At 49.6% G+C, this 19,174-nt stretch overlaps 2 protein-coding genes across 6 annotated transcripts in view; one reads left to right on the top strand and one right to left on the bottom strand.

Moving 5' to 3' along the window:
- NPRL3 (NPR3 like, GATOR1 complex subunit) overlaps positions 1–13,886 on the top strand; it is a 40,699-nt gene extending 26,813 nt beyond the window's left edge. For 4 of the 5 annotated variants that reach the window (XM_008639056.2, XM_017741277.1, XM_008639055.2 and 1 more), the window contains 3 exons: positions 6,667–6,856; positions 8,016–8,208; positions 13,157–13,600. In XM_008639056.2, coding sequence (XP_008637278.1) covers positions 6,667–6,856; positions 8,016–8,208; positions 13,157–13,322 — 549 coding nt within the window. In that variant the 3' untranslated portion in view covers positions 13,323–13,600. Of the gene's footprint in view, positions 1–6,666; positions 6,857–8,015; positions 8,209–13,156 lie in introns of all 5 variants that reach the window. The other variant, XM_017741276.1, reaches the window with a different exon arrangement.
- Positions 13,887–15,688: 1,802 nt separating this feature from the next.
- MPG (N-methylpurine DNA glycosylase) overlaps positions 15,689–19,174 on the bottom strand; it is a 12,807-nt gene continuing 9,321 nt past the window's right edge. Inside the window, exon 5 of the mRNA XM_008639054.2 lies at positions 15,689–16,206. Within this exon, the coding sequence (XP_008637276.1) occupies positions 15,812–16,206 (395 nt within the window). The 3' untranslated portion in view covers positions 15,689–15,811. The remainder of the gene's footprint in view (positions 16,207–19,174) is intronic.

Here is a 19,174-nt window from a genome sequence, read left to right as displayed (position 1 = left end):
AGTTACAGACAAGTAAGTGTCCTGAAATTTGAAGCTGAAGCCATAGCATTAATTTTATTCTAGCTGCAGTAGCTTCAGGAGACATTCTTAGTAATTCTTTTAAAATTAATTACTTGCCTCAGTACTTCTCCTTCAATAGTTCTGGTTGTTCTCAGATGTCCTACTTTTGTTTAAAATACACAAATAAAAGTCTGCCACTTACTACTGCGGTTATGCCTTGAAAGAAGGGTGCAATAAATGCTTGCCAGAGCTGATGGAGTGCTAAAGTGTTTTTTTAGAGTGTGTACCTTCCCTCTGCTGCTCACCTGTCTGTGCTGGGGTCCTAAGGGTCAGCAGCACAGCTTGCTTTCATCATCCTTTCAGCCTTATTGGAAGATGAAGGATGATGCTGTGAAAAGCTGTGGCTTTTTGATAAAGCAAAGTGTGACAGTTCTTGGGGGAGTTTAGATTGAAGAGAGTTTTTATGTATTTTCATATCAGTACATTTTCTTCTACTTTGATTTACCTATGTAGGACTTCTTGTATTATTTTTTGTTTTTTTAATCTTTTAAGAGACGTGACTCCAATCCCTGCCCTGAAGTGGTCAGGCTCCAGTTGTAATTAACAGAGATCTAATCAATACAGCAATTAATCTAATGAAATGTGGGTGGGTTTTTGTTCCGCTGTGCTGTGATAAAAGATGTTGTACTCTGAACTGTAAATATTGTCAAAATGTACTCGCTTTGCCTTTGAAAAAAATTAGCAAAGGTGGGACTTTCTGTGTAGTTTTGTTCTTTGTGTGCACAGGAGGGGATGTGAGGTATTTTAGCTTTAAAGGTTACCTTGTGCTTTTCATCAGGCTGAGGGCACTGTCTGTTCTCCTGAAGGTCAGTGTGCTGGAGGGTCAGTACTGTGGGAGAGGCTGGATCTTCTGCAGAAGCTCTTGTGGCCTCATGGCATCCATGGCATCCATCCCATCTGATTCTTCTCTTAAGCATGGGATTGGCTCCCTGCGTTTGGCATATGCTTCTGGATGGGTAAAGAATACAGAAGGCATTAATAAAGCCCACGATAGGAAACAGGAGAGCTCTTAGAGCCCTTCCTGTTTTTATACAAAAATATTGCTTGATTTGAAAGGGGACAAAGTTATTTGTGTTCAATTACCATTGCACGAGTGGAATTCCTCTATTCCTTTGGGTAGATGAAAAAAATGTGACAGTCATTTTTATACCTGGTGTGCTGTGGTATTTTTGGGCTGGTAGGACATATGAACAACCTGAGCAAGGACAAGACTGCCTTGGGAGTGCATGGCTGTGTTCTGCTTTTGCTGTCTGCCTGTCAAGTAGGTAGGAGGTGTCAAGTGAGTGGTGTGTGCCTGGCCTGCCAGTGCTCTCAGCCGTGCCCTGTGCCAGAGACTGAAAGTCCTGATTGTGTCATCTTGATCTCTTGTCTTGCCTGTGATGAGGAGCAGTGTATTGCAGTGGGACCCTGGGCAGTTGTGTATCTGTCAGTTGAGAAGGTTTTCGTATCCCTGTGGTGCTCCCTGCTGCTTCCCTTTCTCTGTGTTTCCCTTGGATTCCATGGCTTTCCTGGGACAGCAGTGTTGCAGCAGGGTGAGGATGAGCCCATGCCCTCAGCTCAGCTGACCTAAAGAGGTCTTGGTGGTGTTGAGCCGAGGCCCTGCTTTTCTTTCCCACTCCCAGGTGTGTGCACACACGAGCCTTCCTCCCTTCCCTCTTCCCATTCCTAGAGCTCTGGCTCCTGTCCTGACTGACTCCATTCATTCAACTTGTTTCATCTGCACAAGTCTTCTGCCAGGTTAGCAGGTGGAATTCACTTGGGGAGATCCAGTGAGCTCCAGGGCTGGCGCAGAGGGAGGTGATTTCTGCACAGCTTGTGCAGCTGTGGGGGGTGAGGGAAGCAGAAGCTGTTCTCTCCATTTCACAGTGAGTTGTCTCTTAGCCCCATTGTGCCTTGTAATATCACCAGGACTTGCTGCAGTGCCTAGGTTTGTCCTGGATCTCACCAGGATGCAGCCAAGGGGTGGGGAGCTCATACAGAAGGGAACTCATCTTGCCTTTTGGTGTTTTCACTGGAAAAGAAGCAGTTTGTATCCCCTCTACTCTGACCCCAAAGAAGCTGTCCCTGTTCTGCTGCCTGTGGCTGTTGGCTCGTGTCCCTGTGCTTTCCTCCTCTGAGTGGCACAGCCTTGCTCTGAGTGCAGAGCCCACCTGGGGTGGAGCTCTGGGGTTGCTCAGTGGGGTGCACATGCCTTCCAAACCTCCGGGGAAAGCATAGGAGCACTTGGTGACCCAAAGTCTTCAGGTCAGCACGTGTTGACTGGCAGGATCTGTACCAGGCACTGCTGCTGGTGCAGGGCAAGGCTTTGGCCTGCTTTTCAGGATAAGGATTTCTTTGTCCAGCATCAAATTTCTTTACCCAGCTACTCTGCACTAAGTTGCTTTGCAAACCAAGAGTTAGGGATGATGTTTGTAGCTTCCCCTCCTCTGCACTGTGACCTCAGCTAGTTCATCTGCTTCAGAAGCTGTAACATCACTCTGCCCTGCCTTGAACAAACATGGACTAGCAGGAGGGATCTTCCCACCTGTAAGGAGTGTTCCTAGGTGAATTAGACATCCTATTTTCTTCCTGCATCCCCTTTATCATAATGCACATTGTCATTATTATTGTGGTTCTCTAATTCTCCCTTGATGGGATATGGATAACTGCAGGAAAAAAAACCCCAGAAAAACAGATGGGAAAGCAGGACAGCTGCTGCTGAACAAAATCTGTTTAACTTTTCACTTTTGTTTTAGTCAGTCTGGGCCATCCTGCTGGGAGTCAGGCACAGGGAGATGAGGCCTCTGCCTTGTGCCTGCAGAAAACGTGCTGAGCTTTGTGCAGGGCTCATGGAAAATGAGGCAGGAAAATGTGTCAGGGGATGGAGTGGGAGGGGAGCTGCCTGCACACCCTGAATGGGCAGCTGTGTCTTCAGGGAGCCACGCTGCACATGGGGCTGCTCTGCTGGAAGGCATTAGGAGCCACGGGAGCTTTTGTTGGCAGAGGTAGGGAAGTAGGATTAAGATGCATTTATATTCAGTTGGGCTGGGTATGAAATCAGGGGTTTAGCACAGTAAGTTAAAGGAGTATGTCATGTTAGGCCTGAATGGAGGGAATGGTGAAGCTGAGAATTCAGAGCTGTCACCTTGTGATTAAAATGGCAACATTAGACAGTAAATGTTTCATCCTACATCAGTAGGAGTTTTCAGAGTCTGTTTCCTGTAAAACAGGGAGAAGTTTTAATAGCTGATCTGTTTTCCATGAAACAGCGTGGTTTGAATGCTAAAGAAAGGTAATACATTTCAGCAAACATCCCTGCGCCCCAGTGGCTTTGAAGGCGTCATCATCCTGAGCCAAGGCAGCCCTCAGTTCTCAAGTCAGACCTTGAAGAGGGTTTGTGTCAAATAACTGGATAATCCAGGTTGGAGAAAGGGGGCTTGTGTGCTTCAGTAGGCAAAACAAGCTGTGTTTTAACTGTCTCCTCACGTAGTGAGAAACAAGCTAGGATTGACTGCTTCTAGGCTGCTATTTTCCCTTCCCTTTCCTGAACCTGTTGCTACTCCCAGTTATCCTTAACTTTTTAGGCCTGGGAAAGAAAACAGTCTTAAAGAATCCTTGCAGGAAATGTAACACATTTCTCAAGAGTTTTACAAATGGCCCCAGAGAATAAGGAATGCTGGATCTTGTCCCTCCAAGACTTGGGGCTGATCTCTGGCCATCCTGAAGTGCCCAGCTGGGCTGATGCGCAGTGCCATGTTTTTGGAAGCCAGTGCAGCATCTCTGCTTGTGCCAGTGAACACAAAGCAGGGCATTGTACCAGTGCCTTGCTCGACAACACTCTGTCACTGCTCTGGGAATGGCCCTGGGCTGTTCTGTGCCAGCAGGAACAAGCCAGATGTGGCTGCTGCAGCAGACAGCACCCCCTCAGAGAAGGCTGGAAAGAGGCAGCACGGGCAGACAGGAAGCATGAAAGGAATATGGATGAAATTTAGATTGAATTGGTAGTTAAATTAAGCAACAGAAAATGTTTCACTTTATATTTCCATCACAATCCTGCTGTTTCAGCCAAAAAATCCTGGCTCTGGATTCCTGATGTGAACGAGGATGACTGAGGCAAGCAGTCCTGGGATGAAGTATATCCTTGCCTGGGAAGCTGCTCCCAGCCCTTTTGGCTTCAGCAAGGAGCCAAGCTCTAATGAAGTGCCCTGAGAGCAGGCCCAGAGATAACCCTGCACCCCTGGGGGAGGTGCAGCAGTTCCAGCCAGCACAGCACTGATGGTGCAGGGCAGCCTCTGCTACTGCAGCCCTGTGTGAGCTCCATCGGAGCTTGGGAGGAGCAGATGGACAGCGAAGAGAAACGCAGTGCTCGTGTCCAGAAGGACAGGCAGCAGCATGTGTTAGCAAAACCCTTGCTAGACCTGATCTGGGAAAACAGTTCTGCACTTCCACACTTCTTTTGGTAAGAAATGGGTCTAAACCTGGAAGAAGTGGGAATGGTGTGAGGCACTTGCAGTGGTGGCACAAAGTTCATCACGGGCAGGGGCCACTGCAGGATGCTGCAGCACTTGGGCTTTTTCTAGGACTGGGTTTTAAGAAGTACCAGTTAGTTTGTCTGAATACAGAAAAATGTCAGGGATCATCAGTCTCTGTGGTCTAGGGATGATCAAGCTTACTTCAGGATGGAAGATGAGTTTCCTCTAGTTCTCAGATTAGTCACAGATCTCCAACTCTCCCACCCAGAGACGGCACAAAGGTGTTTGACAGGGGCTGGCTGCACAAGGTTTTGGCTGTAAAGCTGTAACACCTCTGCTGCCTGGCTTCTTGTTCCACTGGGCCATAGCTTCTGGCTCAGGGTGGCTTTCTAGGTATTTCCACGAGGGTGTGGAGGTGATGGTGCACATGCAGGATTAGAGGGGGTTGGATGAGACTCTCCATGCACATGAAGCTGCAGCAAAAGAAATTGGCTATTTCTGTAATTCATGGAACCACCAGAGTGACCAGGGGAGGCTGGTCTGGATCAGGCCCAACCCACTGCTTCTGTAGGTCTGGTAGAGCCTGTCTTCCTGTCTCCTTGGATTTTTCCAGGGTTGTTTTGTGCTCTGAAACGTGCAGACCTCTTTCATTTGCTAATCAGACGTCACTGTGTGCCAACAGGTTGGAAATGTAAGTAAAATTAATGAGCCATCTTTCCATCCAGGCCTGCGTCTGGAAGGAAGGATTTCAGCAACGTAATCACTGGAGTAAACCTCGCTCTTCCAGGCTGCCTTCAGATGTTAGCAAAGCATTAGGTCTTTGGTGTCTTTTGCCAACCTTCCTCTTCTGTAGATTTTCTGTTAAACATGTAAAATGAATTATGGCTTTTCCAAAAAATAGATGTTTGAAGGCGATCCCAGATAATATGTTTTAAGATTAAAATCCGCTGAGCCCCCAGAAGTGGTAATCCCTGAAAAGCCAGGGTGTGGGTCTGTCTGCAAACAGAAGAGGTTTCTTTTGTGATTTGATAGCAGAGGAGGAACTGAGAATTACAAGATTTATGGAAAAAGGAAAATTATGTGGGCTGATGAACTTGGGTTTGGGGCTTTTATTGCGATTTGGCCTGTTACCCTGATGATTAACGCAGCAGAGTGAGCTTCCTTCTGAGTCTGAGCTCATGCTGCATGTGTTTGTCTCACCAAAACAGTGTTGGTTGCTATGAAGTCCCCAAACAGCCTTGTCAGTGACTGTGTTCTGAGCCTTTTGCTATGAGAGTTGCCTGCAGTGATATGAAAAGGCTTTTTATGCAGAAATCAAGACACAATGATACATTTTGAAGGCTCCTCCCAGACTTGTGAAAACAGACCATGCCAAGACCCTGCAAACGTTGCCCCTGGCTCTGCCCATGGTGCAGGTCTCCAGCAGGTGTTGGGCATGTTTAATACATCTCATTGCTTTTGAGTCTCTTGCCTGCCTGAAAACCCAGGTGCCTTTATTGGCTTGGCCCTATATAGCAGAGGGATGGTGAAAAGAGGGATAGTGACTCTGCATTGAGAGGGGACTCCTTGGCAGCTCAGGCTGCTGACCCTTGCCAGGGCTTCCTGCTGCTGCTCCTGCTGCTTCTGTATTGCCCAGCCCTGTCAGGCTCTGATCTCCAGAGCATCTCCCATGGCTAATCAGCAGTTTCCCATCTGACAGCAAAGGGCTCCTATTCCTGGCCACCTCTCCTGGTTGCTTTAGCTCTGCCCCATCACCCTGCCCTCTCTCTGGCTCTCTAGAGGTGCCTGGGCTTCAATCTGACCATCTGGGATTAAGCCTTCTGTGATATACATTTTAGTGGCCCTTGTGTAGAAACCAGCAAACTGTTTTGGAGCTGGGGCAGGGCAGGTTCCTTCGAGGCTGTGCTGGTCAGTGTTGCATAAAGATGTGGATCACTAAAGGCTCCACTGCAGCCTAAGCACCCACAGAGGCTCTGGGTGTGATGAAGGTTTGTGCCTGGTCACCTTTTTGTGATTGGAACAGGGATAAACTCTTGTGTGGGTCGAGAAGCATTTCTCCATGTGACTCGTTACTCACCAGGTGTACCCTTTGTGTGTTATTTTCCTCCTGTATCTCATTTCCCAGGTGTTTAACCCCTCATTTCTCCCCCTGCAGACCCAGCTTATCCAGATGGTGATATGGATGCTCCAGCACCGGCTCCTGATCCAGCTCCACACCTACGTGTGCCTGATGGTGCCCCCAAATGAGGAAGAGTTCCGAGCCCAGGATGAGGACATGCCCTTCACTGCCAGGGTTGGGGGACGAAGTTTGAGCACCCCCAATGCTCTCAGCTTTGGCTCTCCAAGTATGAGCATGCTTTTCTCTGCTGTTCTCACCTCACTTCTAGAGCTTCCCTTAGTGCTGCCAAGGGCCATCAGGCCTTGGTAATGAGACATCTCCTCTTGTTGGAGTACTTGCTAATTAGGTCCAGCCTTTCGTAAATTTAGAACTAGGCACTGGTGAAAGTCCTAGGGGCTATTAGACTTCTTTTTAGAAAGAAGTAATGCTTTGTAATTTGCCAAATTCTCATGTGGTCATGTAAAATATTTTTATGAGAGGTACTTCTTTCTTTTTTAAAGTATCTTCCTCCTCCCTTGCTGCACTCAGAAGTATCCCCTATGTTCCTCTGGCTGCATTGCTATTACTGCCCAGATTTTGGTTTTCAGGACAGAAAGAAAATGTGAGAATTTGTTCAAGCAGCACTGATTTCTGTGGGCTGTAGAACCATTAGAGCCACCCGAGGAGACACAGAGCTGGCTTTGTTCTCACAAATGACTGATTTCTGTTTATGTATCCTGATTTCTTTAATCTCCCCTGTGCCATTCTTCAGGGTGATTCCAGGAAAGCATTCTTCTGAGAGGATGAGTCAGATATGGTGCTGAAATCACCAAACTGTCCTGCCTGTGCTGTTCTGAGCAGCCTTCTCAGAACTCTGCTGGGCTTGGATATGGGGAGAGATTCTCTGTACAACTTTGAGCTTTTACAGGAGTAATGAATTAGGGCAGAAATCTTGGAACGTGAGTCAGATCAGTCTGTGATCTGCTTATTCTGGCTCTCCCTCACAAGAGGATATTGCTTCTTGGCCTCTTTGTCTGCTCCCACCTTCTGTGCTGTTAGACTTTTCATGTTACCACTTCATGGTATTCCAGCACAGCTGTCTGGGAATTCTCTTTCCAAATGTTTTTTATGGACTGTTTATGGTCTCCAGAAGTACAGTTTTCCACACAAATTGATGACTTTGTTGAAACATTTGAATTTCCCATTGAGAAAAGTGCTGTGTTATCATATGACTAATTGCAGATTCATGGAGCACTTGGAGACCCACCTTCTCTGCTCTCCAGAGAAAAGGGATTAGTTGGAAAGGCTGCACAGAATTGCTGCACTGAATTGATAAACTTTGCATCCTTATGCTGAGGAATATAAAGCTTTTGTGTGTAATGTATGTCTCTCTCTTGCCCCGATAGCCAGTAGTGATGACATGACTCTGACAAGCCCTAGCATGGATAATTCCAGTGCTGAGCTGATACCTGGTGGGGACTCACCCCTAAATAAGAGGATGACGGAGAATCTCCTGGCAAGCCTGTTGGAACATGAGCGGGAAGCCATCCTGAATGTCCCAGCTGCCCAGAATCCAGAAGATCTCCGCATGTTTGCGAGGTGAGCAGGGCAGGACGCAGTCATTGTTTCTTCTCCTTCCTGCTTTATGGAAGGCTTGGTGTGGAGTCTGAGCAAATCCTGTTAGCCTGGGGATTTGGAGGAGAAATTCTTCGGGGTTTGTTCCTGTATTTCATCTGTAATACAAACTAATATTTGTGGCACACCAACACTTGGTAACAAAAGAGTCCTGGTTGTGTGAAGGAGCATCAGGGAGTTGGACTCACTGTTTGCCTGCCAGTTTTGCTGTGTGCACACATGGCAGACACAAAACTGCACAGCCTAAAAAACTGTTCTAAGCAGGCAAGGCAGAGACCCAGTGATACTGATGCTGCCATTTTGTGTCCATTGGTATTTTCAGGCCAGCTCTCCTTAATTTGATGGTTTGTAAACTCCATGGAAATAAGAGACACAGAGCCAGCCTGAATACTTTTACAGACCAGCCTGTGAGTGTCCCAAGGTGTGTTTGGCAGTGATGAGAGCTCACTGCTTAGGTTAGTTAAGCTAAAGGCATTAGGATGTGGGATCAGTAGCACACATTTTGTTGTTAGAAATTTGCACACCACAAAAGCAGGCACGATGTGGTTCTGCACGTGCTAAAAGCAGAATGAATTCCTAAGCAGCCATCTGGGAAGAAGGGAGGGCGGGGGAAGACTTTTTCTTCCTAAGGATTTCAAAACACAGTGGCATCACTGGAATGCAACTTTCACTGGTTTTCATACTTGTGGAGCAGAAAACCACCTGGGGCAAGGACTGCAGCTGTCCCATATTCTGGATTCAGTTGGTAATCCCCTGAAAAGCTGGTTCATGCCCTAGGATGGATACAGTCAGCTAGCCTAGGGAAACTGTAATAGGAGGAAAATACTTTCATTGTCTGTGGCAGAGTACAGCTCAGGGACTTTGACAGAGCTCTCAAAGCTTGTGGGTAGTTATTGCTCTCTGAATTATTTGTCTCTGTCTTCTGCAACTCTTCAGAGAATATGCTCTGACTGGGAGGCAACATTGGCCACTTGAGAACTCTGAAGTGTTTTTTTCTTTATTACCAGCTAAGTCATTGCAAAACCAGTGAGGAAGGAAAGTAAAAACAAAATGATATTTAATAGCTTAAGACAGAAGTTGTGGGGAACTCCTTGGACCAGTTCAGTGACGATGCAGATTCTTAGAGAATCTGTGAGGAAAGGATGTCATGACTGCTCCCCTCTCAGTACCCTCAGTGGGGTAAAACAGCCCATTTGGAAGCTTTTGAACTGCAGATGCAAAAAATGACTGATTTCTTTGTGAAGCTGAGTGATGTTTATTTTGCAGTTTGCTCCTGCCCTGGGTTCTTTTGCAAATCCCCAGGCCTTATCAGGTTTGAATTTCCAGTCTGCTACAGATTGAATTGACAAGTGCAGAGTGCTCTGAGGCAACAGAGAGGAATAAACAGATTAAACAATAAATATACAATAAACAGATGGGTCCTGTGGGCAGACGCTGCCGTGCGCACGTAGGAATGTTCATGCCAGACCCTCTTAGTTACTGCTGGTTGTATGAGACACCACAACTTGTAGGTTGTGGTGTATTTTCTCTCTTTTTGTGCCATAACCATCAGAGATGAGTGAGTAAATCTGTTGCTCTCAATGAAAGGGAAAAAACCATGGTGAAGCTGCCTGAAGGAGCTGACCTCCCTGGGTACCCTCATGCAGGTACTGCTCCAGCCCCTCCCTCCTTTGCTGTAGGAGCAGCAGCCTGGGGGGGGCTGTGCCCTGGCCAACAGCTCTGCTCTCATAGCTGCCTCCAGAGCCAAGTGCTATAAATGCGCAACTGGTGCCCTAAATATCCTGTGGTATTTGCCCTTCCCAGGGTGCTGTGTGTACACACAGAGGGATGGGCTATTTCCAGCACAGCAATAAAGCTCAGCCTGGCACATTTTTCTGTGCTGGTGCCTCTGAGTGCCTGTCCCTTGTTACTTGGACAGCACAGAGTGCTGGTGCCTGTCCAGGCTGTGCACAGCCCATGTTTGAAGGCCGAAACCTTAAGGGGAAGTAAGGAATTACTAAAGCTTGGCTCCAGCATTGGCTGCATTAACCCTCATAACATCCAATGAGAATTTAAATCCAAGTTCTTTCCTAAGGTGCAACTGAAGGAGGGTTGGCATGTCCTTCCAGGAGTAAGCTTGGGAAGGACACAAGTTGTTTTTGATCTAGATCCTCAGTAATGTGCACCAAGCCTTCCTCACTGCACATTAAGCAGTGCTTTTGAAGCCTGAAGAAGTTGGAGGCTTCACTCATGGCTTCTCTCCCAAGCCCTGAGTTGCTCTCAGGGTTTGTCTTGCTCTGAGACTGGGAGGTGAGATCCTTCACTCCATGGAGGGATGCTCATTGGCAGCACTGAGCTGTGGACAGTTCTGCTCTGGTTTCAAGCAGTGCTGTGGCAGGGACATCTCCTTGGCCAGAAATAAGCTAATTATATTGGCATTGCTAGTCTGGGAGAATTCTTTTCTTTTTAGTGCATAGGAACACTCCAGTGCTGTTAGAGGGCCAGCTCTTGCAACTTGAGGAGGGGAAAACAGTGATGAGCTATGGAAAGCAATGATCTTCCATCACTGCATCTGGATGTGTACATCTGTCAACAGACACACCTGTGCAGCTTCAGAGGGACTCAAACACAGTGTCACTGCCCCAAGAAGTGCCATCATGCTGATTGTGTCCCAGAAATGTTCATTGCCCAAAAAGGTGAAGGCAGTGCCCACCTTCTCTGGAGCTGTGAAGCCCCAAGGACAGCTTTGTAGATTCTACTTGGACTTTTGGGAAAACCCCTCCCTGGGAGGGTGGTGCAGCCCAGGACAGATTGCCCAAGCATGTGGACAGATCTCCATCTCTGAAGGGTTTGAAAAAGCTCTACAGCATTAGCAATAGTCCTGCTGGAGCAGAATGCTGGGCTAGACTTTGGGGGTGTCTTCCAGCTGGCATTTTTGTGATATTCTTTAATAGCCTCTCTAGCTTTTATTGGAGTGGAAAGTATTTAGTCTTGACCAGTTACAAATCCAGACTCTTTCTGAATATAAGATGGATTTATTTATTGGCAAACTGCTCAGTCTGTGCTGCCGTGGAAAGCCAGGTCATACTATTTGCATGGAACGAGAGCTGAGCCAGGGTATGAGCACATGGGCACATGAGACTGGCACAGGGGAAGGAATCCCCAAAACCACCTTGTGAACTGTGATATGAGTTGTAAGATACAAATGTTTCTGTTCATACTTGAGGGAACAGTCTGGCTTTGACACACCCAAGAACTGAACTTACCCTGTGAGTGGCCACTTCTCAGTGCACACGGTTGCCATTGGCCCTGGGGAGGTTGCCAGCGAGCCTCGTGTCAATACCCCGTGGGAAACAGTGCAAAAGGCATAGCCCAGATACGGGAAAGACTGGAGCTTGTCTCTGTTGTTTGTTTGTGCTGCAGGTACAGAGGCAGCAGTTATGTTCTCCATACTGGTGCCAGTTTGAGAGCTGGCAGAGGAACAGCAGGAGGGAGTTGGCAGTGAGCTGGGGCTGCCCAGTTACAGGCTGCCAGTGAGGATCCTGCTTTGAGCCCACAGCTCGTGGGGGAGAGGAGGGACGTGGCAAATTGGGAAGCAGAGAAACACACGTGGTACTGGGCTAGAGGTGAAAACTCCTCTGCACAGTGTAGTGGGGGTGTGATGGAGGGGCTCTTGTTGCACAGTGACTTCTTTGCAGTCACCCGTGAGGGTGGTGGGTGACGGGAGTGCCCAGCAGGAGGCAGCCAGGCAGGCGTTGGTCCTGCAGGGAAAGCACGAGCCACTCCATCCTCCAAAACAGGCAGGAGTGCTCCAGTTTTTATTTTGAGGGCTGTTCCTGCATGGGGGCTGTATGAATGGATTGGAAAACAGATCATGTCATCTCCACTCATTTTTACAGTCAGTTGGCACGAAGCTGCAGATGGGTAATGGAACATGAGCAAAGGCTGCTGGAGCACAGAGTGTGATGTGGAACACACGTGGAGGCACAGCTGGCTGTGGAGCTGGGAAGAGACTCTGGCCTTTGGGCCTTCATGGGTGGGAGCATTTGAGTCACACGTGCAGCATGGCTGTGACATTTGGGAGGGTGTCGAGACAAGTGAGAGACTGAGCAGGAAACTCAGGCTTCATCTGTGGGGCTGGCTTGGCATTATGGCTCAGAGGGAACTCTGGGGAGGGGCCCTCAGCCATCGGGGACTTGTGCTGTTTGTCGTGGACCCTGCTGTGACTGACTGTGCAGGGCTAAGGTTTTCTGATGGCTGTAGCATGGTGGTGGCCAGCAAAGGGGTATCAGTGTTGTCTTTGTCTAAAGAGAATAGGGAATTTAAGAAGCCAGCATGGTTTGAGCATAGGCTTCAGGGGGTTTGTAACTCCTGCAGCTTCTCTGTGGTGCCTACCACCAAAATTTCCATCAGCCTGTTGTCACTGCTCCACCCAACCCAAGCTGCCCAAACCCTGAGTGCAGGACCTGTAGTTACAAAGCCCCTTGTGCTGCTGTGAGGGAAAATTGCTCTTAATTCTAAAAGGCAGCGCAGGTACCCAAGCCCCTGATGCAGAGCTGTGACAAAGGGCAGTTTAGGCCCAGCTAAGAGAACATGGAATAAATCTGCCATGTCCTGACTTCTCAAGGCTCGTTGGCACTTATGTTTCTTCACTTTCTGGAATTATAACTAAGTTGAAAATTTACAATCTTGGGAAATGCTGGGAAACCTCTTGATCCAAGGAGGACCTTGGCAAAGCCCCACAGTGGGCAACTCCCATCCTTTTCCAGAGGATTTCTGTGCTAGGCATGATTTAATTCCCTTTTCATGCAAATGAGGGACATAACCCAAACAACATTCTGATTCGCATCCCATGGGGGAGGAGACCTTGGGGGTGGCAGTATGAGTTTGAGCTGCTTTTGGCCCACGTGCTGCCTTGCTCTGTTCCCTGCAGGCTGCTGCACTACTTCCGAGGCCGGCACCACCTGGAGGAGATCATGTACAATGAGAACATGCGGCGCTCCCAGCTCCTGATGCTGTTTGACAAGTTCCGCAGTGTGCTGGTGGTCACCAGCCACGAGGACCCCGTCATTTCTGTGTTCCAGTCTCTCCTGAAGTGACTCTGCTGGCACAGAGGAGGGAGGCAGCTTCCCATACTCTCCATGCTGGGAGTCTAAAGGATGCCTAAAAACTGAAGGAGGTGGTTTCAGTTCCTTCTTGCCACGTGACACGCAGCAGGTTGTCCCTGTCCGTGCCTCGATGTCCCAGCTGCTCCCCGAAGCTCCAGGGGCTGCTGCAGGACAGCATGTGCTTGCTCAGCCTGGATTCTTACCCTGCTACATTCACAGCCCTTCCTTGGCCCTGGTGCTCCCCAGGAATCGTGAGAGTGGGATAAGAGGGTTCTGCTGCGGTGCTGCTGGCAGAATGTCACCTTTGGGTGGGATGCTGGTGCCTCGAGAGTGCCTCCTCTGCTCTCCAGCATGACTGCTGGGACACTCAGCCATGAGACCTGTCCCCATGGCACAGCACGCATGGCCTTGCTCCAGGGCACAGGGGAGCTGGCCTGGCTCGTAGGGAAATGACCCTGGGCACTGAAGGATTCTGTTTGATCTCGCAGCAGCAGCGAGGACAGAGGTGGGAAGACAAAGTATCACAAGTAAACATGAAATCATGAATGAATGACTGAGTCACTGTGTCACAGCTCGTTCTTTCCTTGTCCCAATATCCTTATTCCCAAGTGTCTGTTGGAGCAGGGACTGCCACCACGCAGCCTCTGTGTTCCTGGGTTTTCATGTTTCCCAGTTTTTGCCTGGGGGTGCGAGCTTGGTTGTTGAGCAGGACTGAAAGGCACTGGCCAAGCTGCAGGTGCAGGGACACGTTCCACCCAGAGGCTGGGGGTAAGGGCACTCGGGCTTGTCCCCCAGGGCTTGTTTTGCCCCTCCACTCTCCCTCCCACAAGCGTGGCTGTGCCTGCAGGGAACCAGACAGGGACCCTGGCCTGGGGTAAAGCTATCCAGCAGGAAAACGAGATACAGGACTGTATTTCCTGCTCTGGTTTGGGACTGCTCCTCCAGCCATGCCAGGGCCAGAACAAGAGGTGACAGCCCTGGGACATGCCAGGGCTTGGGGACAGCAGGAGCTTGTGCCAGCTCACCCCTGCCTGTGTGAGGCCACTGTCCCCCACAGCTGCTCACTGCTCTGTGCTGCATACCTGGGGAAGGGAGGGGGAACTTTACCTCCATAGTGGTGTGGCTTCTACGGGTTTGTTAAAAGGTTGTCAGGCTCCCTCTGAAGACCTTCCCTTACACCATGCACAACACCTGGAGCTTTTCCCAGAGCTCCAGGCTCTCAGGAGCAGCTTCACTTGCCCACACAAACTGGGTGAAACTGGGAGCTTTAGCTGACTTACCTTCCAGCAGTCAAGTGCTGGGGGAGCTACTCCATGACTCAGGGTTCCTTCAGCAAGTCTGGCCCTGCAGCTGCAACAGGGATGGTAGAGAAGAGGAAAAAACGGTATCTAACCTAAAAATCAGATCAACACCCCTGTAGACCCTGTCTCAACCAGCCCCAGCACCTGAGCATCAAGGTGAGCTACTGCAATCAGAAAAAAGACTGCTCAGAAGGGGCCAAACCAAATTCTTTCATGGGATGGGGACAAGAGTTTTTAAAAACTTGAGCCCTTTTATTGTATGGAACCTTAAGGTGGGGGTGGAGGTGGGAGGTGTGTCCCTGTCACCCACCCAGTGTGGCTGCGGTCCTGCAGGTCCTGCCCTGAATCCTGGACGTTCTTCCCCTCTGTACCTCAAGTCAGGCTTCTGCACCAGTGCTTTCATTGTGTGGGGGTTCACACAGTGGTAGGTTCTGAACTGGTTTCAAATGCAGCTGGGAAAATGAACAAAACCCATTCTTGTTCTCCGAGCTGGACCTTACAGATAGGTAGAGGTTGGAAGGGGTCTCTGCTCAAAGGAAAGGTGTTAGATCAGGTCACTCAGGACCCTGTCCTGTGGAGGTGTGAATGGCCCAGAGCTTCTCTGGGGCCCTGTTCCAGTGTTTGACCATCCTCATGGTGAAAATTTTTTCCATAGAGCTAATGAGAACTTCCTGTTTTCCAGCTGGTGGCCTGTTGCCTCATCCTGTCTGACAGCAGCCTGGCTCTGTCTTCTCTATACCCTCCCCTGAGGTAGTTGCAGACAACAGTAAGAGCCCCCCTTTACATCCTTCTCCCCCAGCTCCCATCCTTTCAGGCTGCTCTGCTGCCATCCAGTTACTATTCCCCTGCAGCAACCAAGCACTGGCCTCTGCTGGGAGCTGAGGCGGGAGCAGCACAGAGCTGTGACCCTTCTCCTCTCACCCACCCTAATTAAGCCTGCATCCATTGGCAAGGGGGAAAGTGGCCTTCAGTGTCCAAAGTGTCCAAAACCAGCCTCAGTTCTGGCTGGGAGGCCCATGCCAGTCTCCTGCAAGTAAAGCTCCACCTTGCCCCATCCATTGTGACAAAGTACATTTATTGTTAAAAACACCCAAGCCCCTCTACCTGCCATGATGCAGCCTGAGGCCATTGTACAGAGCACAGCTCAGGTCCTGGTCCCTGGGGCACTTCCAAGACTTGTCAGCTGCAAGGGGAGTGTCCCCTTGCTGCCATCTCTCTCTCAATTTTCTTGTCTAAAACACTCACAAATTTGTTTCCCCGTAAATAAAACCTGAGTGGTTTCTGTGCCCACTCTCCTCTGTCGCCAATGCCAATCCTGGTAGTGGTCACCACGTCCTGCTCCCCTGGCGGGTCCTGTCCAGGCACCATCCAGATGGCAGCATCCTGAGTCAGGTCCCTTTGGTCAAAAGCCTTGTCGATCCCAAATGCCTGGCAGAGCTTGGAGGGCCCATTGCAGAGCTGCCAGTCCTTGAGCAGCTTGGTGGGTGCTTTCCTGGAGGCCCTGCGCAGCTCCCTCATGGCATCCAAGCCCTGCAGAGGTTCCAAGGAACGCAGCAGCACTGCAGCCCCTTCTCCTGTGCAGAACAAGAGCTGGTGTTAGTATGGGGGTGTTTTTTGGGAATGCCTCACCTTTCAGCCCACTGCCAGCAGCACTTCAGCTCTGAGCCTGTGGCTCAGCCCAGTGGAGGAGGGAATGGCCTGGTGCACCCAACCATGGGGCCTATCCTTTGCTCCAAGTGCACTCCCTTCCCTCCTCCCAATGTCCAGTGTTCTGTAGCTCTGTGCCCTTCATTCTGCAGTGCTGACTTGCTCTTCCCAGCTCCACCTCATGTTGTTAAGTCTGGCTGCTGCTTCAAGGCTTGCCAGAGGGCAAGAGCTTTTTCTTATGTCAGCACAATGTTCAGGAATAAATATACATCTGGTTCAGTTTTGGCAGAGGTATCCAAAGCTGCTCCCAAACCCAGTGGATTTCTAATAAACTCTGATTACAAGAACTCCAGCTAACAAAGGCGAGGAAGAATGAGTCTGGATGCTGCCAGCAGAAAGAGGCAGCTTGCAGAGTGAGGTTGGACAAAGAGAAACCTGGGAAGGAGCTGCAGGCACTGGGAGCAGACACTGCTGAGGGAGCCTGAGCTGCAGGTGGCACCAATGCAAACTCCTGGAGGTGGAACAGGTGCGATGAGCAGGGCCTTGGGCAACTGCACAGCTCCAACAGAGTGTGATTGGGACACATGTGCCAGGGAAGCTCTCCCAAGGCAGGGACCTGGGGCAGGACAGGGCTGCACAGTCTGGCTGTGGGATACACAGCCCTGGGAGCAGCACTTAGCAGAGAAGACCTTTCTATGACAAAAACTGAAGAAAACGGACAAATTCTTTTCTCAAATGTGGTTTGCCACCCTGTCAGAAGCCTTAGGTCTCCTGCCCTCCCAGCTGTTGCAGCCAGGTGACAGTCAAGCAAAGACACAGCTCACAGCAGACATTCCCTGTCTAACAAGGATCTCCAGCCTAAGTGGGACAGAAACGTTTCCCTGGTATTTTCCAGTGGACAGCAGGGAGGTCTTCTGCCCCTGAGTGGGTGAGGAGAGCACTGGCACAGGGCCTGTGTGCAGCCCCACACAGCTCTCCTTGTGCTGGCCGCCCACGGCTTTCCTCCCGCCAGCATCTGCGTGGTGCCGCTCCCTCTCCAGCCTCGAACATCTGGAACCATGCTCATGCCTGGCAAAGGTTTTTTTTGTAGGCACTGGCAGATCCCTAAGGACCTGTGACTTCCCAAAATAGCATCCCTCTCATTTTTTGTACAAATCCCACACTAAATTATCCCTCTGTGCTCCCAGTGAGGTCCTGGTTCCTGGCTCTCTGAGGTGTGCCTGCTGTCCTGAACCTTCTCGGAGCCCCTGCTGCCCCCACTACAGCTCGGTGAAGTCAACAGCCTGAATTCCAACAGCTGTCAGCAATCTGTTCCTAGGCACTCCCTTCTGCAAGGAGGGGGGGATTGATGCTAATCTGGCAGCCAAAAGCCGCTTCCCTGGCCTAACAGTGATTTAGAGCTCAAAGGTCATTTTAGATTTTTAAGAACATGTTCCATGTCCTAATTCTGCTTTTTATCGATGCATGAAGAAACATCCTTCATATCATGTTGCTGCCTCCATTGCCAGGAACAACTGTGGGATTCTGAGCAATTGCTAATTATACTACTTGCTTTCATCCATCTCAAATGCAAGTGGAAACTGTGGCCACACATAAATTGAACTGAGTCCTTGGGAGTTCACATGAAGAGAGATGAGCACTTGGAAAACTGCAGGTGCTCCCAGAGCATCGCAGAGCCCAGCAAGGGGGTACTGGGAATTTCTGTCTCTGGCTGCTCTTTCTGCATTTCCAGCTGGAAGTTTCCAGGTTCTTTCTAGCTGTGTGCAACACACACCACACTCTACCCAGATAGCAGCCTTGGGAAGAGGTGGAGACAGCAGGCAGGACAAGAGTGCAGAGATGCCATGATGAGCTACTGCTTTATTCCCCTCACACCCCTGGGTCCTCCTGAGCATACTTCCACATTAGACATTTAATTTTAATTCCCAAAGAGTAGCTGAATCCCTTTGGCTCAACTCTAGAGTGCTTCAGCCTGGCTTCCTCCCCCTCCCAGCCTGCAGCAGTTCACTCTCAAGGGTCACCTGGGTTCAGCATCTGCCCAACATGGACACACCAGCAGCAGCAGTAGGGCGAGTCGGTGATGCCAAGTATTTATCTCCCTTGATAAGAGTCACTCCATATAATGAGCAGCATTCAGGGCTAAAAGCTGGGATCTAACAACACTGCAGAGGTCAATTCTCTCCCTGCGCAGCTAGAAATCGTAACATGACAGTGGAGTCCCACACCCCCACAGTGCAGCTTGCTGCTCCTTCCCTGAAACAGCTCCAGCTCCCAGGCTTGGAAACAGCTCTTGGCCACTGGAGAGAAGAGAATTTTTTCTTCCATTCACCTGCCTGACTCAGTGCTCCCGAATACTTCCTTCAAAATCCTAGTCTAGGATCTGAAAGTTAAGGAGAAGTCCCTGCAGTGTGACCCTGGGCTGAGCATCACCCATTTTACAAGCTATTCTTTCAGATCTGGCAGCAAAATACAGACCTTGGCAAATTCCAGAGAAACAGATCACAGCTAAGTCGAAGAGAAGCATGACTGGCATTTATCCTCTTCCTGAGGCAAGGGAAGCCCCACATCTCTCTCAACTCTAGGGAAAGCTCTTAGTACGAAGATTATGTGCTGCTCAGGAGATACTGTAGGATTCATGCACACTAAAAGACTCTGGCTATATTTTTTATGTGAGCTCTTCTCCTCTACCATCCGTGATTTCTCCAAATGCAGTGATGCCTGACGTGGCTTCAGGCAGTTGCAGCATTTCACTCAGTGATGGGAAGACCTCTTACAGTAAAATTCCCCATGACACAGCTCTATCTCAGTGATCTGCACAAATTATTTCCCCTTCCTCACTGACAAAAAGTACTGGAGCCCCTCATCTCATTGTGGTTTTATGTACACAGGGCTGCG

The sequence above is a fragment of the Corvus brachyrhynchos genome, unplaced genomic scaffold (genome assembly GCF_000691975.1).
Source record: "Corvus brachyrhynchos isolate BGI_N302 unplaced genomic scaffold, ASM69197v1 scaffold58, whole genome shotgun sequence".
NCBI lineage: Eukaryota > Metazoa > Chordata > Aves > Passeriformes > Corvidae > Corvus > Corvus brachyrhynchos.
This window is presented reverse-complemented; position numbering and strand designations above follow the sequence as displayed.